Raw genomic sequence first — 20,228 nt, forward strand, 5'->3', positions numbered from 1 at the left:
GTACTGACCCAAAATAACCTGACCAGCTCTCAGCTCAAAACAGTGGTGACTTTCACAGCATCAGGAGATCACAGAGTGTCTGAGGTTGGCAGGGATCTCTGGAGGTCATCTGACCCAACCCTCCTCCTCAAGCAGGGCCACCTAGAGACAGATGCCCAGCACCTTGTCCAGACAGCTTTTGTCTCCAAGGATGAACACTCCTCAGCCACCCTGGGAAACCTATGACAGTGCTTGGTCACCCTCACAGTAAAAAAGTATTTCTTGATGTTAATAGGGAACCTCTTGTGTTTCAGTTTTTGCCCATTGTCTCTGGTCCTGTCACTTTCAACCACTGAAAAGAGCCTGGTTCCTGCTCTTTCCAGCCTCTCTTCAGACATTTGCATAAACTGATGAGATATCTCTGAGTCTTCAGATTAAAGTCTCTCAGCCTTTCCTCATAGGAGAGTCATTCCAGTTGCTTAATCTTTTCTGTGGCCCACTGGAGTCTCTCCTATATGTCCATCTTTCTCTTGTCCTGAGGAATCCGGATCTAGGATGCAGTACTCTTAGTGTGGCCTCACCAATGCTGAGCAGAGCTGCTGGCAACACTCCTGATGCAGCCCAGGGTACCACCAGCCTTCTCTGCAGTAGGGGCACATTGCTGGCTCATGGTCAACTTACTTTTCACCAGGACCTCCAAACTGATTTCCAGCCAAGTGGCCCCAGCATATTCTGGTGCTTGGGGTTGTTCTCTCAGGACTTTGTACTTCCCCTTGCTGAACTAAACCTAGCAGGACATGTGTAGCATGTGAACTGGGGATCTGTCCAATTGTGTCATACCACAATTTCCCATTTCTACAGCTTCCCTATGTCCCTTTCCACATAGCTCCCAGATGGGTAGTTCTTTCTTCTGCACCACAGAACAATGCTGATCTGCAAATCTTCACATGTTCAGTGTGAGGAGTTCTTAAATTTGCAGGTAGACCTTTCCTTTGATGGTTTCACAGGGAAATGACTCACTTTTATGGGGTCATCTTTGCTGAGAACTTGAAATACAGGCACAACCTAGATGCCTAAATTTGTCAGAGTGGATTCTACCACAAATAATACCTTCTAACATCTGTTCCTAAGACATAGGAATCAGGAAATTAGAACAGAACAATCCATACTATCTTTTTCCATGTCATTAAAGGTTTGTTTCCTCGTGTTTGCCAGCACAACATTTGTAAATGCTACCTTTAAACTAATAAACACAAAGCCTGCTAGTAGTACAATTAAGAGATCATTCTGTTATCAAAGAGTGTTGTAAGTTCAGTTTTTGCCCCAGATAATCACTCTCCATCATTTGTTTCTTATTTTTGTCTCTGTACTCTCTTATATTCTTGTCTATTATGAAAATCAATGTTTCTCCCTTGCTTAGACTGTGCAAATGCTTGTAGTTAATAAAGATCACATCTTGATCATTTCTTATTCAAGCCTTTTGCACAATCAATCTCTCCAGAAGCTCTTTTAAATCATGACTATCAGTGCTACCGTGGTTTGCCAGTTTCTCCAACATTCAGTAATATTCATATTGCCCAGCAAGGCTGGGTTTTGGTAAAAAACAGGGGAGAAAGAGAGGAAGGCTCGCTAAGAAATCAAGTTGGGCATTCTTACTCAATCAGTGCTCTTATTTCTCCAGTATCCTCTGGCCTGTTCTTCAGCTAAAGCTACTTTATGCACATACTTGCACAATGGCAAAACTTAGCCCTAAGCGTATGCAAAGTATATAGGGGAAAGAGAAGAATGCATCTCTTGGATCCCAAGACGGATCCCCACACGGGTGGCATGACATTTTTGGGCAGAGGCAGAGCCAAGAGCAACCCCCAGCTCCCTTGGAGACTAGCCCACACTGCTCTGGCACAGCTCTCAGAGGAGACAACTGGCAGGGGATTATCTTGGGGGAAGGACTCTCTGCTCTGGTCTAAAAGAGGCCAAATTCAACCACCTCTTTGGCAGGCTATAATGCACTTCCCTGACCACCCGGCCACAGAGTTGAAACTGAGGAAGAAGCTTGAGGATTGTTAACTGAGTGTGAGGGGGAAATTTCCTGCTTTTTATTCTTCTTATTGAGAGCCTGATGTTACTGGAGCTTAATTACAACAGCATGGGCATTTGATATTTGTATTAAAAATTATGCCAAGGATATTTCAAAATGCATAGATAGATGTTCTCTCTATTCTGTATAAAGCCAACTATTTACTATTTATTACTAGCAGTGTGTGATTCGTCTTCAAATCACATAATTTCCTTTCAGCTCTCCAGATCTTGCAAATCTATGCATCTGCTTTAAGGATGTGGGTAGTTTCACTGAGCTCAACAAGACAACTCGTGTGTAGAAAATTAAGGCACAAATATTAGCATTTGCATATAAATGAGTTCAAATTTAAATCTAAATTATGGAAACGGATAAGTAACAACTAACAGTCACAAGTAAAATGAAGTAACCTGAAAACAAATCGTCATCCATTTACACTATTTCTGTCTAGGACCACAAAGACTATTGTGTATTCCTGTCTGTGTATGAAAAGATATATTTACAGAGAGCTAATATTTATAAAGGAACAAATTTATGGTAAAAAAATACTCCAGTATTTTTGAGCAAATTAGAAACCTCCTCTCCCCTCAGTGATTTGTAGAGAAAGTTGGCATCTGGCTCTTCTGAATATTCTGTCCAAAAAGAACCAAAAATATCAGATATCAACACAAATGGAAAAGTAATTGCATTCATAACAATGCTTATGAATAACGAGCAATAAAAAATTCCACCAACAAAATCAACCCAAAACATTATTTGGAATTCAAATGCGTTTTCACAAACCACTGCATTAAACTCATTCCAGGCAGCTGAATATGCTATGATTTTTCACACAATACCAAGAAACATACAATTTCCTGGGGACAAATTTTCAGCACGACTTCTAATCTACAACTCAAAAAAAAAAGTTTGTGGAAAATACTTTTCATGTACAAAATCCCTGCGTTTGATAATCCAGGGTGAGTCATTGTATTTGCAACATCTCCTTGTATACACAAGTTAACATTTGCACATGCAAATAACAGTTTTGGTGGATGCAAACAGATGTGCCTCTCTTTTTTCTGTGTGGAATTAGAGAAGTCTGCTGAAAGCTTTACTCTGAAAAAAAGCACAAGATCCTTTCCATGTTCAAATTTGAGCCATAAGTCACTGGATAAACTTAAAACACAGCCTGTCCTTTTATGCATCGTAATTTCTCCTAGCAACATATTTACATTTTATGTGTTCTGTTGTAGAAGAGGGAGCCTTAATGCTCACAATTTGCCATCCAGAACTTTATAGCTAGTCCTTGCAGAAAAAAGAGCATTTCTGCCAAAAACTTCCTGCCCAGGTGCTTAACCAATTAGCTCTTAAGAGGTCTGGCAGTAAAACCAGTCATGGCAAGTTTTCTGATATACTGTATATAAGGTGACAGCTTGCAAAATGTAAGACGAAAATTTGTTTTCTTAACTAGCACTGTGTAAAATCCTGGGAGACTATTTGATTGCATAGCCTAAAATACTTATGACATCTCAAATTCGCAATTGATCTAGTGTGGTTTTAACAATATGTTGTCAACTTAAACATATTGTGTTTCTTTTTATAAATACTTCTACAGTAATTTCCTTAATTGTGATTGGGTGCTGCAAATATGTAGGAAGGATGGGGTGACCCCACAAGTTTGAGGTTTGGGGCCCTTCAAATTTTTCCAAACATTTTTGCTAACTCACAAAATACATGTAAGCTTTCAAAAGTGCCTTTTCTCCACAAATTACATCCACTCTTTATAACAACATGTTAGATTAAAAACATATTTTTCGCATGGAGAGTACTTTTCAATGCAAAGAATAGAAGAAAACTGTGAAATATAAATAGTATAGTAAAAAAATTACTTTTCTAATTCTGGAAACAAAAAGTTTGTATTACAGAGGGGGAAAGATTGAAATTCACTACAGATAATTCTTGAAGTGATACATAATGATAAAGTGAACATGTCAAAGATGACATGGAGAGCGGCATAAAAAAGCTTAATATTGAACTGGAATGTCCATGTAGATAGTTGTCTTGGTTTCAGAAACTACATTAGACCACAGTGCTTATAATACCAAGGTTGTGGGCCATTCACTGAAGTGCTGGACTTGATTGTCCTTGTGCGTCCGTTCCAATTCAAAATATTCTGTGATTCTACATTTCAGAAACGTCATTTTCAGGAGTGCCAGGCCTGAGAGAATATGGTCTATGACTGTGATGGTTTGGACTTGGCTCCCTACCAAATGCCCAACCCCCCAGTAGCAGCCCCTCTCTTCCCCCCTTTCTACTTCCCTCAGGGCAAAGAAAAAAAACTATGCAAATTGAAGAACCCAAAAATCAAGCTAGTTATATAAAAAATTATGTTTTATGTATATTACAGTTAAGATGGCTATGTACACAGCACAGGGAATCCAAACACCCCCCCGAAGGGATAGGGAAAGGGGAAAAAGGGACAAAAGGAAACAAAAAGGGACGCCGAATAGATATGCACAATCAAACCCGAGAACTAGTAAAATAACTAGTAAAACAAATCTCACCACGTCCCTTAGAAAGCAGGCTTGGCAGACACTGCCAGCACTCTCCAAGCTTCCTCGTGGCAGGTCAGTGGATGCTGCAGGCCTCAGCCTTAGATAAGCGAGACCAACGCAGGGACCCACTGTTCCTGAACTCCGGCGGAAGAGAAGAAGAACGAAGGCCGCTACTCCTCTCTTATTTATACCACGATTTATGTAAAAATTGTATGGAATACTGGGAACACTGCCCCTTCCTTGGTTACCAACTGGTAACCAGGGAAGGCCTAGATTAAAACCACAATGACAGAAGCAGTGCACGGCACAATCATCTTATCACAAGAGTTAGTTCTGTAGGAAGGGGTTTATTTCACTGTGCAGTCCTTGCATTTTCACAAGATTTTGATACCTGAAACTTGGCATGTATGAGGCTGCCACAGTGAGGACTCTGAAAACTTGGATCATGGGACAGACAAGCAACCTTCAGACAAGAACCTCTTCACGGAGGATGCTTGTAGGAGTGAGGGTAACACCACTGCAGCAAGGAGTGAGTCCTCAAGTCCATTTTCTTGTTGGGATGAACAGCTCCACGGAGGTCTTCCTGCTGCCATTCCACTGCAAAACTTTCCCAGATCTGGTCTACTCTTGTGCTGACTACTTACCCTCACAGCAAACAGCAAGAGTCCCATGACAATCTTCCTCCTGGATCAGGAGTGGCTCACAGCATTCCGTAAGGTTTTTGTTTTGCAGCACGAGCTCTGTCATACCTTGATCTTGTTTACACTTCTGTTAGGAGACTCCGTGAGCCATAAGCCATAACCATAACGAAGTGCTATGGGCTCTCCAAAGATGGCATTCTGGTCTCCAGTGGATTTTCATGAAAACTTCCTCCCTGGGGTCTGTGTGGTAAAATTAATGGTCTGACAGCCTAAGTACAACTGGGTTTCAGGAAGAACCTCTGGCATGAGGTCTGCTCAGATGAAATGTTGACATGCATAACTAAGGTTTGTGTAAAAACAAGATTTCCCATTGTACATATTATGCTTTTTATGGGTTTTTTTAAAGTTTAAGGAGCCTTTTTTGTCTCTTACTAATCAAATGGTGTTTGATCATTTTACAGAGGGAAAATGAAAAACACAGTATTAATCCTGATAAACAGTTGACTAAGGAGTCAGAAATTAAGATTTTCCAGAAGGTTGAAATGGACGCTCTGGAAAACCTCAGGAATCATGGCAATAAGGAATTTCCTTCTCTACTAACCCTGGCAGTGCCAGATGTTATTCAAGAAGATGAGATTGCAATTACATTGGAAAACCAAGAAAACTTGTCAAAAGGTAATTTTCTGAAAAAAGTCTTGCTGTCTTAGTCCAAAATAGTAAAAGGGTATTTGACTAAGGAAAAGAAAGGGAACACAATTCCTGAAATGCTAGAAATATCTTTGCATTTAGTTTTGAAATTACAAGTATTTTGAGCAATTGTTTCCCAGGCTTAAGTCTGATGATAGATACAATTTTGATCAGGTTAAAAAATCAACAAGTGAACACCTAATCCCGTGCTTACTCAGCAGATACTAATTACAAATAGCTGTTCTATGAGCTATTCAATAAGGTGTTGGCATCATTTTCCGTTGTCTCAAAAATGTAGAAGTTGCAGAGTACTGGATAATTAAAATCCAGTTCTGAATTATTTCTCCTCCAGCTATTGCACTCCTACAGCTACTCACATGGTTAAACTAATGTGATAAATATCCCCAGAAGCATAAATGGATAGGTTGCCCAGAAATGTTGTGAATGCCCCATCCCTGGAAGTATTCAAAGCCAGGCTGGACAGGTTTCTGAGCAACCTGGTCTAGAGAAAGGTATCTCTGCAGTGGGGTTGGAATGGGATGATCAGTAAGGTCCCTTCCAACTCAAACTATTATATGAATATTATAAGATTCTACTGTAGTCACTAAAATTAAGTCAGACAAATTTATGCTGAGATGCTAATCTAAAAGTGACGATTGACTACCTGCAGATCACCCTTTGCTTTAAGTCTTTGGTGTAAAATTTCATTCTATGTCAAGATCCACTTTTATCTATGCCTTTACAAATACTGACTTTATGATGGGATGACGCTGATTTGATATTAACGTGTTAATTTCTTGAAAATATCGTTCCAGCAGAAGATGATCTGATTTATCCTATATTCTACTTAGTTTCCAATTTTGCAGGCAAATTGTTGGTTCGCCTTGGGCCTCCTAAGCCATCAAGCAAAAATATGCCGTGTGAGCCCATTTATCAGCCAGTTTTGGACTCTCAGAAGAATCAGAGTCATTTTGAAGACTTGAGAGAGGCTGGAAAACCATGTCTTCATGAGAAATCACCATCCACACCAACAAATAAACAATCTTCCTTTTCAAACATCCAAGCAATGACAAGTACAAGCAAAGTGCCTCCACGGTCCCTGATGGAAAACAGAATTATTACCAGAAGTCCTTTATGTTGTCAGGACATGAGGTTTATAGACCTTTTAAAGGCAGTAGATGAAAATATTTACATCTCAACACAGAGGCAACTTGATAAAGACTCTCCACAATTGCCACCTTTCCCCAGGCTGCGACAAGCTGCCCTGAGAGAAACACTGCCTAGAAAGATTTCCTTGCTAGGGGCATCACAGGAACACACAAACATCTGCCCTCTGGTTATAGTTAATGGTTCAAAACCATCAACCTTCCCCATGCCCCAACAGCAAATGTTTACCATAAGAAGCATGAGACAGTTTAAAGAAAACCCAACTCGTTTTTTCAATAAGAAAACTAAGAAAAATTTTATTCAGATCAGACACATACCTGCAACTACAGATCTAAATCTTCCTGTTTTATGTCCACCACACCAAATGAGATTGGGGAAGAAAGCTGAGACTCTAAGATTAAATTTTGCATAAATAAAGCACCTACAGAGCATCAGAAATAAATAGGGTGAGGTGACCGGTACAAAACAAAGACAGACAAAACCAGAGAGCAAGAAAAGGAAGGCAGAAGAGATTAATCCAATCTGAAAATGAGACTCTTTCAAACACAAGGGATGACATAATTAAATCTGTATATCTCTGATATTGACCAAACACTGGGCTACAAATATTATGGAAAACACTGAAGATACAGAAGAACAGAGGCTACTGTAACAGAACAACATCACATATATTTAGGCACAAAAGTGGACACTGAGTGCAGACAACTGAATATTTGGTATCAATACATATATTGTCCCAAACTTGCGTCACTTGTACTTATGTATTTCATTAAGGAACTAAACCTGGGGTGGCAGTTTTCATTAAGCTATGAACATAATTCAGAAGGTAAACAAACAGCAACAATGATGGAATAAACAATTTTGGGTGGATTGCCATGATACACAAAATAGTCATGGCACTGATCATTTATTTATTTCTTTACTTGCTTATTAGTTTTAGCTGTGTGTATTCCAATTAATGAAGACCATACAACCTAATTTCCCTGAAAGGAACAAATCGGTACATTTTCTTTGTACATTTAACTGTAATTGTCTACCTTTGCAGCATTTGTCCCTGACTATTGAAAACATGCATTTGCTTTCAGTTTCAACGTATTGTGCTCCTCAGTTAGATTTTAATTGTTCTAAGCTTCAAGCCTGTTTCTATCCTCAAACAAGTTTTATATCAATTTAAATCCCTTAAGTTTGAGAGATGTGAACTTGATTGACACCAACAGAGGTGAGAATACAATGGGAATCTTCATATTTGCTGCTCCATAAGCTCCCCTTAAAAGATGCACAAAGGATTTCTAGGTAATACAAGATATTGTTTTTCTCAGAAAATCTGATTTCCTTAGAATTTAGGAAATTTTTATGTCTTTAAAATATTTAAATCTTTGAATAGCCCTTAAAAAACACTTCTTCGTACATACTGTTTGAAACAAATGGTTTCATCAGTAAGTTGACACTGCAATTCACTGTTTCCTTTCACAATACTGAAATGCTTCATTCTGAATATATATCATAGAATCATAAAATGATAGAATCGTTTGGGTTGGAAAAGACCTTTATGATTATAAAGTTCAACTGCTAACTCAGCAGTGTCCAGTCCACCACTAAACCATGTCCCAGAGTGCCACATCTACACACCCTTTAAATACTTCTGGAGATAGCAACTTCACCACTTCCCTGCTCAGGCTGTTCCAGTGTTTGACAACCCTTTCAGTGAAAAAATTTTTCATAATATCCATTCTTAATCCCTTGTCCAAATCGTTGATAAAGATATTAAACAAGTCTGGCCACAATGATGAGTCCTGGGAAACACCACTTTTGACCGACCGCCAGACAGTTTTTCATCCAGTTTGTTTTCTGAGAAAAATGTCTTTCCTTGACGCTTTCTAATATTTTCTTTATACTCTAATTCCAAATGACAATAACATCAAAATAGTTTTTTCACTATGTTAAAACTCCATTTTCCAGAGAGCTCTACCATTATCTTCCAGCTCCTCCAAAAGCCCTCAGAGAGAAGCTTATGCTTCTCTTTCACCAGCCTAGTCCAGGCATGCCTGCGTGGGTTCCAAGCAAATGACAGCTGCAGGAGAATAGCCATTTCCCACTAAAACAAAGCCCAGAAACATTAGTGTTAAGTGGCAGTGCACCATGACCCAAGTGCAGAAGAGGCAGCTTTTGCTGGAGGAGCGCTGAATTGTGATGCCTTCATTCTCCTATGGCCTCAGCTATCTCCAGCCCAATCTCTGCTCTAGTTGTGACAGAGAACTGTGGCTTCCAAGGGGTTAGATACTTACCAGTGGTTAAAGAAAACATCAGGTTTTGGCAGGGTCCCTGGCACTTGCCTATTCTTTCCATATTCAAAGTAATACAGTTATGTGGTGAGGCAACCCTGGCTGGATGGCAGGTACCACCAAAGCCACCCTACCATTTCTCCTCCTCAACTGGACAGGGTAGAAAAAATACAATGAAAGGCTCATGGGTTGAGATGAGGGCAAAGAGAGATCACTCACCAGTTACCATCATGGGCAAAACAGACTCATCTAGGGGAACTTAGCTTAATTTATTCCTAATCAAATTAGGGTGATGAGAAATAAAAATACATCTTAAAACACCTTCTTGCCACCCCTCCCTTCTTCCTGGGCTTAATTTCACTCCTGACTTTTTCTTACCTCCTCCTGCACAGTGGTGCAAGGGGACAGGTTGCGGGCAGTTCACCATATGCCATTTCTACTTTTCTTTCCTCCACAGAGGGGTGAATGCTCATGCTCTTTCACTGTGCCATTGTGGGACTCTTCCCACAGGAGACAGTCTTCCACAATTTTCTCCAACGTAAGTCCTTCCAATGAGCAACAGTTTTTCATGAACTGTTCCAGCATGGGTTCCTTCCATGGGGTGCAGTCCTTCAGGAACAGGCTTTTCCAGTGTGGGTATCCCGTGGGGTCACAAGTCTTACCAGCAAACTTGCTCCTGCATGGGCTTCGGTCTCCATGGGTCCACAGGTCCTACCAGGAGTCTGCTCCAGTGCAGGCTTCCCATGAGGTCTCAGTGTCCTTCAGGCATCCCCTGCTGTGGTGTGGGGTCCCCTATAGGCTGCAGGTGGATCTCTGCTCCACTGTGGACCTCCTTGGGCTTCAGGGGCACAGCTGCCTCCCCATGATCTGCACCAGGGGCTGCAGGGGAATCTCTGCTCCAGCACCTGGATCACGACCTCCTCTCCTTCTTCACTGACTTTGGCATCTACAGAGCTATTTCTGTCGCATATTCTCACTCCTCTCTCCCAGTTGCAGATTGTAGAACAGGATTTTTTTTTCTCCTTCTTAAATCCGTTATCCTAGAGGAACTACCACCACTGCTGATGGGCTTGACATTGACCAGCAGCAGGTCTCTGGTAGCTGGCTGCCATTGCCTCTGTCAGACATCGGGGAAAGTTTCTGGCAGCTTCTTACAGAAGCTATCACACAAACTCAATAAAGGTTCCTTATTTCTAGGAGTGGTTTACTAAAAAGCAAGGGAATATACCTTTTTCTGCCCTGTCTGGCCCTTTAAAGGTAAAAACAGGTTCCCAAAGACACAGTTTCTGAAGGAGCATTTAGATATTTCGTTACATCTGCAGCAGTTCCTTGTACAAACTAACTTCACACAGAGTGTCTGCTGGGACTGATACTGGATCTTTACCTCATTCAAGTCAGTCTCTACAAGTAGATCCTGCTATTTTCATGGTCTGTCAATGCAATCACAAGAGATTTTCAGCCCTCAATTTCATAGGTTTTCCATTTACACATAGGAAATGGCACCTTTTACTTCTATCCTGTTTCTGAGTCATATTAATAAGTTCAAATGCTTTATGTATTACCAGTTTCAATGCTGTTCTGTTTTTCAAATCACAACTGTTTTCATGTCAGCAAAAGAATTTCAAACCACAGGAAATTCTGAGGATGAAGAATTAGTATACACTTAAAAAGAGCTATCAGGAAGCAGAATCAAACCTACAGTTGGAAAAATAAGAAAAAAAGTCACGGCTTTCATACTCCACTTTTAATTTCATCATTCTTTAAAGACATAAATGAACAAGATTAATAATTCAGCCCGTAAAGGAATGTCCATTTAGTCTTTGAAAAGCCCTGAATAATTCAGAAGTTCTGACATTAGGTAGCCTTTGTCATACTGATCCATCCACCCTGAGCAAAACACTGAAGAGAGAATGAAGTGACTGGCCCATTCTCTCACAACCCTCTCATATTACAGTTTATGAACAACAAAACTCCTCAGATCAGAAGGTCACAAAAAGAGAAAAAGCAGCTCATGTTCACCAGTTGTCTGTGCCAGCAAGATGATCAGAAAGAGCAAACAGGAGCATTTTGTTCATTCCATCTAAACGGAGTGTTAAAACTACAACACCCGATCTGCAGCCCAAGGAAATCCACTCCTTTCAATTCCCTGGGCTCTAATCATAGAGTATGGGAAAGGTTTAAGAAATTTAACAGATATTCGTCATATAAAAGCCATTTTAAAAGAAATCAAGATTTGCCAAATTTACAGTGACCGTGAGAAATATATAAAAAGCATATTTCTTTCCATAAAGCAGCACTTAAAATTTTTATGCTTCCTATATGTAACATGCATTTGCCTCACCCATCTAACTGAAATTAAAATATTTCACTATCATGTTGATAATGAACTATATATACCTTCCTCTCTTTCAGCACTTTTTAGTTCTGGCCATTATTTTGGGTTATAGATTGTATAGATAAATAATAAAAAAAACATAAGGTAGGGAACTTAAGAAACACTGTCTTCCTAAGAATAAATATTTGAGTTTTCTGCTAGGACTTCTGGCATAAAACATTCAGGAATGGGAATCATGCAACATTCTCCTGGCTGCTGTATTTGGGCTCCAGTCTGTTATACACACATAGAGTGAAAGTCAGAGGAGGCTTCCAGAAAAGAGATATTTCCAGCTAGGAAGGAGCTCTCATAGAATTTAACATGTCTACCACCACTCAGGAGAGTGGGCAGAGGGGCAAAGGGAACAAATAAAGCTAACCACCATGAGGCATAGTCAGGTTGAGATTTTGAGAAGCAAGAGGGTCCAGTGGCTGGACTTGGTTTATCCAACGTTAAACAAAGGAGACATCCCTGACTAAGCTGGTGGTCCAGACTCTTTTGTAGTCACTGGACATTATGAATGTCTGGAAAAGAGAGAAAGTGAATTCAACTTAGAGCTCTTCAAAGGTTGCCCAACTGCACTGACATAAGGATAACTTCATCCAAAGTTCTGGGCTTTGAGCTTCCTCTCAGAGACTGAGGAATAAGAACTGAACATTCATTATTTCATCTCGTGAATGTTATAGATGGCAGGACTCTTTCTTGACCTCTGCAGGACCATAGCAGTAGAGTTTTAAGTCTTTATCTGGAGCATGTATCAAAGGCTCAGAAAGGTAGAAGAGAGGATCAAATGGGTCCTTAAACCTAATAGACTCCTGCTAAGCAGGAAGATACTTTACTTGGGACATCTGTATTTAGTAACCATAACAGTCTTCTGAGGCCAGAAAGAAGACTGAAAGCCGTTTTTTATAAACCCTTTCTTAGAAAGTAAGTCCTCTGTAAAGCAGAAACTATTCCTCTATTTAGACAAAAGAAGGATTTAAGTATCAATCCCATCCATTGTAACAGCTCAAGCAGGCAATGAAAAGCATGAGGAACTATGTTACACAAGTCTTTTCTATGCCAATAAATACTTAACTCACATGAGCAGTTTCTACAATACACTTCAATGGGACCAGAACGAAAAGCAAGTGTTCCCCAGCAAAGAAGGAGCCCCTTGGTTCAGACCTTCAGAGTGTCTTTCCAGTGAAGTTCTGCTTACAAACCCTTGTTGGTACGGCAGTATTTTAAACTACCTGTGAAGGAGAGGTCTCTTTCACAGAACACAACCAGTACATCTGCCAGACAGCCACTCTTGGCCAGCCTACACCCTTTCCTAGCAAGACCACTAATTCCCACGTCATGGAGAGCCCCCCTCTTTGTAGGCATTTCTACTTGCTACTTTCCATATGCTTTAATATCTCAGGATTTCTTTTGCAACTAAACCAAAAAATAAATCCCCATGATGATTGACATGTAAGCCCCATGCATTTACAGGCCTTTACACTTAGGGTAACGTAGAGAGGTGCAGAGGATATGCTGTTACATGATGGATATGAAAGATCAAATGACACACTGTGTTTGTCCATAATGCCTCCCTTTTATTACTGTAAGACCACCCCTTTCCTCAGACATCCAGTGAGACAGACAAGTCATAGAGCTGATGATACGGTCTTGTTATTACAAACCTTCTGGAGAAAGAAAACCATGTTCCAGTCACTCCGCTATTTTCATCAGGAGTGAATGACCCAATCCTGCCGCTGAGATGATAATTTATCTTTCAGAAAAACCACCCCAAACTGTTGGAAACACTCTAAGGATACCCTGCTCCAGTGTGCCTGGTTTTCCTCCAATAAGTTAATTATCTTCCTTCCACCAAAAGAAAAAAAGCAAACAAGCATCCCTTGAGTTCCCAAAGGCAATCTTTTGAGAACAATGGACGTTTGATAGACTTCTGTGCTCATTAAATACAAAGTGAAGATGGCAAAACTTCCCAGAAAGTCTGAAATATACATAGCAGTGACTGAAAGTCAATAAAATCATGGCTGTCATATGGCTATTATGTTATCCTGATAGATACCAGTATGTGAAACTATCAATTATTGAACATCTGAGCTCAAAAGGCACAGCCTGCAATTACAGATCATGTATTACACATCCCTATGCAATACCAGAGAGAATTCATACCCTGCCCTTTCTTGCTGCTTTCTCTGCAGGAATCTCTCTGCTTCTACGTCTAAATCTGCTTTTGCCCTGTGGATACAATTCAAGAAATGCCAAGCACAGATTTCAATGTATAAACATATTATGTGGTATGGTGAGAGAAGGACCTCATAATAGCCCAGTTTGGAAGTGCTGAGCAAAAATGTGCTTACTAATAACTAAGAGCTGGGATTTTTACCCTTCTACAAAAACAAGGAGAGCAAACCTTGGCTTTAGGCTTAACCAATTGCATTGAACTCACTCCTGTGACAGAGCACACTCACTATGCTTTGTTGCCCTTGTACCATATGTTCTCTACAGATTTTTTCACTTTAATTCCTCCTGTGAAAATGAATTCCTGCCCACCATATCCTTGCTTTTGCTTCCCTGTGGCTATTGTGGACCTGGAATTTACATGTTCAAAAAACCAAGTTCAGTTCAGTGTCTGAAATAAAAATGAAATCCCCCTTCAAATGGCACAAAGTTGCTTAAAAATGTTAATCTCCTTATTTTTATGATGTGTTTAAAATTAAATGTTCCCATATGGGCACAATATGGCAAACCATGCCCTTCCATTTAAATAGCCTGTTTACTTTAAAATATGAAACTAGCTACAAATTTAAACCCTTTTTGGTTTTGTCCACCTGGAAAAAATTATTAAATTCTTAAGTCTGCATTGTAATAGGAGCAAACACCGAAGAGTGTGAATTCTTAGGTTTCAATATCTATTTTTAAATTGTTTTTCATGTAAGCTTTTAATTTAGACTTAATAAGATTCTAATTGTATTTTTAAAAAAATACTAGTTGATCATTGAAGACATATTTCTGTAGGATTAACTTACACAACTTGGACTTTAAAAATATTTTTTTAAAAAATAATTTGGTATTTCATGATTTATGCTACCAAATCTAAATTTAGTTAGTGTAAAATAATTGCAGAATGATTGCAAGAAATTAGCTTATTGAAGATTAACCATTTTATGAGAAATGCACATCTATGCAATTATTCAACATCCATAAGTGTCTTCTGAAAGCTGTGGGTAATTAATATATGATGAGTGCTCAGTTATAATTTAACATTGTGCAATTAAATCCAATCAAAAGTTCTGCCAATTGCCATAGAGCTCAGAAAAAGGAAGAAAATACATAAGCATGTTAAATGAACTGTGCAGCTTCAATTCTCAGGTGTGTCTTAGCTGCTTTTTGCCACTTCAGTGGTGCAAAAGAGCAAGAGACTCAGCAGTCTTGCTCTCCCAGTGATTCTCCATCAGGGGAAATACTGGATAATTCAAAGCAGAAATAGTGGCTGCATGCCACCTTCCCTTCTTCAGCTGGAGGGTGTAGTATCTATACCATGTTCCTGTTGCCAGATGTACTCTTCAGGCTCTCAAGTAGCCAAGATTAATTTATAATAGTTTTACAGCAGCCTAAATATCTATAAAGTAATTTTTGCCTTGGTAATCTGGCACTGCCTACCATAGAGGATCAGGGCCTTTGAGTACAGGAAGGTCTTAATTAACTGTTGTCTAGGGCTGACTGTAGGCTTTAGACCTGGATTGAAAAGGCATTAAAGTCACCTGGAAACCGTTCCTCACCGTCGCTGGAAGCCGTGCAGACCCTCAGCGTGCTGCAGACTCCATGGAAACACCGCTCTTTTGGCAGACAAGCAGCTCCTGGGATAGTTATTACAATGGATATTATAGGAAGCACTGCGCTGGCAGAGAGGCTGATGAGATAAACTATTTCTTCTTTTTCACCAATTTATTTTTACATTCTTATAAATACTACTTCTCATTCCACTCACTACTATCATGAAACCGCCCCACTGCACCCTTCGAACATTATTTAGGGCATTCTCTTTAGGAGTTTGTGGATTGAAACTGCTTTGTTTGCTCTTCTCAGGTTAATTCACGTATTTTGATTTTTACCATAACTTTGATGTCTAAAACACGAGGTAAACCAGGCATTCAAAAGCACAGCCCAACATTCAAGAACTGAGTACTGGAGGAGCCAATAAAGATAACATCTGTCTTTACTCCTCCGAGTAAAGCTGCCCCAAAAAGAAAATCATTGCAGAACAACAGCAGAAGAATGACTTCTCTTACCTCAAGTGCTTCTAAATATTTTACAGGCATCTTCTGTACCACCTTTTTTCAGTGCTAGTTCAGAAGATAAGTGTAATCTTTGACGTCTTTATTTGACTAAATATCATTTCATGTCAGAAATCCAACTGTTCAAAACTGGTGTATGTGACAAGTCTGCCAAGAACATGTCCTCTGCACACCAGCAGTAACTTCCGAAGAGCTGGAAGATTTCTGGTGATCCACATCATCACAGGCTCAGTAACTGCTTGAAACCGCATTGATGATAGAGCTGTATTCCCCTGCCATGAACCACTCTTCAAGTAATTAAAACCATTATACAACTCAGAACAAAACAAAGAATAAAAGTCTGGAAACCCTGATTTTGGTGCTTGATCAAAGCCCTTGCTTCTTGTGCAATGTGGTGGTGCTAGCCTGTCAGGCTGCTGAAGGCAGCTATCAACCACTGCAAACATGCCACCAGCCCAGTGCAGGTTGGTAATGGTAACAGTCAATCACAAAACAAAGGTTTACTTGGAGCTGAAATGTGATTGAAGTCATTGTTTTCTAGGCTTTTTGAAAATTAATGAAGACTAAGCTAATCAGCCTGCTCTGTCTTTATATTTACTGAAGAGAAATATGTCCAGTGGGCAAAGTAAGCATGGTATTATGGTGGAGATGGGCTAGAGGATGAAGAGGAGTTTAACCGGTGGATGGAATCAGCGTCTGACAGCAGGGACCATACAGTCACAAATGTCCCTGCATCAGACAGATAGGCTGAGACCTCTATTTTATGTTCATATTCTTATTCCGTTAGGTTGTAAGTTTTCTCCCATAGGAGAAAGCAGACAGTTTCTGATTGGGCAGCGTCCCGTGAGGGCAGCTGCCGATACCAATTGTATACTTAAAGGGTATCTGGAAAGTTATGTACTTTCCTTTTTCTCTGTCAATCCCTGATAACTGTCCAATACCTTAACCAAATTTTGCATACCTTACCCCTATTCCCGAACCTTCCATATCTATCCTATAAAAACCCTTCATTTTGTAAAATAAAGTAGATCAGCTCCTGCTGTGACCAGCTGTGCCTGGAATCAGCCACAGCTGTTGTCCTGTTCACCTTGTCTCTTGTCCTGTGTTTGGGTTCGGCTGGAATTTGTCCCCAGGGCGAGGCTGGTCGCTCCCCTGCCGGTCTTGGCAGGGACAGCTAGGACTCAGTTTCAAGAATCCACTGGTCTCGGTTTTCCCTGACTCCCACAAACTGTAACAGTATTGCACATTAAATGCTAGTAGAGCATTAGTGTTTATAAAGGTAGACACTGCTAGATGTAGTTATCCTTGAAACATTTCCTAGTTTATTAGAAGGAGATGCTTTAACTCTTGGTTTCTTTCCTATCTCCTGTATTTCACTCGAGAGAGCATAATTCAGTGGTGGCATGGGCTTACCAAAAGCAGAAATATATTTGAAAAATAGAATAGATAATTATGTACTTAATATGTACATTTACAATCCACAATATACAGAAACATGCATCCTTAGCTGTGTGTTTTTCAAACAACTTGTGTAGTATAAAATAATCTTCTACACAGTTTTAAGCATCACCTTTAAAAACCAGGAATTCCTTCACTAACATGGCTGGATTCCAATTTAAGTAAGAAAGGATTATATTAGAAACAGGACATTTTAAGTAAGATAATCTTGATTATGAAGTCTTCTTTCCTCACTTTGCTCCCCAGAGTCTAACTTTACTACTTTTTAGGTCTGTTGCACATCAGTATCCTTTTCCCCCAAAAATCTTGTAGTGAAGCTGACTGGGAGAGGGCTGTGGAAGAGATTCAATGTGTGTGATTGAAGGAGACTATTAAGGTGTGTATTCTAGTAACAAGGTTATGTGGCAGTGTATTGTGATTCTGTGGTATGGAGTTGTGGGATGGTGCCATTTTACTAGATTTCCTTTGTTGTTAGTTTTAAAAGGGACATCAGGGAGGATGTTGACTCACACTCTTGATGTATTTGATGGCCTTATTTGCACCTGACAGAGGCAAATTCCAGAGAACTTCTCATACCTATTGCACCCTTCTCTGAGACATGAAGCATTTCTTATATGTTTTCTGGGTACATAATCTGGAAAAAAAAAAAATTCCAGGCTCATTCACACAGAGGACATTATGAATAATTCATTTATTAGCAGCAAAGGGCAGAAGGCATGTCATATCCTAACATCTGATTTCTACAGTAAGCATGCCTCAAAATTGAGAAATTGAGCACCTACTTTTAAAACTGTCTACTTATTCATTTAATGAATCTGGATTTGGATAAGAAATGTGATGATAAGAAAAGTGTATGCCTGAACTACATTTTCAGTAAATGCTAATACTTACCTGGGAACTGGAATGCTTCTGAGGCTTTTAAAAGATGGGCTATATTTTGCTTTGAATATCTAACATGGCCCATTTCCCAGACCACTAAACATTTTCTAGACTTGGGCAGCATTTTCTCCATGATCTCTCCCTGCATTTCCTGACAATAGCTAAAATACTGAAGTATCAATAAATCCACAAATCACTTGCAAAGTACTTACATGCCAGACCCCTAAATAATTAAGTATTCTAAACATAACTTCAAAATAAATAACTTCTTACATTATTTCAGGGCAGTTTTTCAGGCTTTGCATCTTGCCCTGCTACTTTAATCAGTTAGAAGAGTTTTCAATTGATAGTATTTTACAAGTGAAATTTGGTTTGTTCAGAGGAAACTTTGGGTACACGTGCAAGGACTTTAGGGCAAAAATTTTACCACAGTTCTTTATCTTTCAAACAGACTCAGTCTACATAGATCACAGACCTTCAGCTGCTGCAAATCAGCATAGCACTACTGCAATCAACTTTACCAGCAGCTGGATCTCTGGCATGGAAAAAGCCTTGTTGAATTAATAGTACCTCTTGTCAGCATTTCCCTCCCAGACAGTCATCCTCAAGAGCACTGATTATGGTTGCTCAAATATTTTGTGACTAGAAAGCTAGATAATTAATGACAGTCAACACAGTAATGATATATATTTCATAATTTTTGTCTTTTTTTTATTGCAAGGAACAGGTGGAGCCAGGTCCCAGCCCCATATTTCATCAATTTTGCTGTTTCTAGTAGGAAAATGTCAACTTTTAATCAAACATCAAAATTATCCAGGTTGAAAAGTAGAAAGAACCTTTTAATGGGATTGCTTTGTAAGTACTGGAATAGATTTTGTGCAGGAATTACAGCCTTTTTGATGGACATACATAATAGCAGGAAAGATAAACTCATCAGGAGCAACAGAGTTATACTGCATCCTACCTCTAGACAGGATAATGGACTGGGTAATGTCTTAGATTCTTCCTGACTTATTTTTCTGATTCAATAATACTACTGATTATCCTTCTGTGCATGTGAATACTACAACTCCTTCCTATATGCCATGTCAAAACATTTTTTACATGTGCATCTCCTTCTCCAACATCACAGTATCTAAAGTAAATAATATTATTTACTGTTGGTTGTTATGCATATCTGTGATCATTAATTTACAGCATCTCTTATAAAATTTCTAAATACCATAAATTTATGAATTCAAGCTTTAAAAGGGTCCAAAATGTTGATCTCATTTGACCAGAACTAAAGAAATTCTACAAAGCACCAAATTATCAGAAGTGAGACAGTAACCCAAATTGGAGTTCAGAGCTAGCTGTGTATGTGGTCACAGATACTGTTCCAGGGAGTGAATGGTAAATGACTCAGCCCTCCTCTGGGGGGATCAATTATAGGCAGGAATTTCTGCACAATTCTGGGTATTTTAATACCAGAAAAAGACAACAGAATGATGAGTATGTGGAAAAAAAACCCATAAAAATAACTGAACAGCTGGAGGGTTTGATTTATGAGGAGACATTAAAGGAATGATGTTTGATTGTCTGCACAATGTCCAAAAGCCATATGTTATACACTTCAAGTATCTGCAGAGTGTAAACACCAAGGAGGGGAATAAATAACCAGGCTGGAACAAGAAGGTGTAACTAAAAATACAGAAAAAATATACTAGGGTAAATTATTTACATTGAGCTTTATTAACTAGATGTAAGTATCAGAAGAAAAGCTGAAGGAGTCTTATTATTTCTAGTAACCTCAAGAATAAACTGGACAAATCACTGCGAAAAAAATTATATATATATATGTGTGAGGCTGGCAGAC

General features: G+C 39.4%; 1 protein-coding gene across 1 annotated transcript in view; it reads left to right on the forward strand.

The window, feature by feature from the left end:
* The window catches only part of LOC114065510 (hormonally up-regulated neu tumor-associated kinase-like), a 122,646-nt gene that overhangs the window by 63,474 nt on the left and 38,944 nt on the right, over positions 1 to 20,228 (forward strand). The window contains exon 10 of the mRNA XM_027899488.1: positions 5,696 to 5,909. Within this exon, the coding sequence (XP_027755289.1) occupies positions 5,696 to 5,909 (214 nt within the window). The remainder of the gene's footprint in view (positions 1 to 5,695; positions 5,910 to 20,228) is intronic.

Source organism: Empidonax traillii, unplaced genomic scaffold (assembly GCF_003031625.1).
Source record: "Empidonax traillii isolate 1590-97213 ecotype Southwest subspecies unplaced genomic scaffold, ASM303162v1 scaffold671:size839176, whole genome shotgun sequence".
Lineage (NCBI taxonomy): Eukaryota > Metazoa > Chordata > Aves > Passeriformes > Tyrannidae > Empidonax > Empidonax traillii.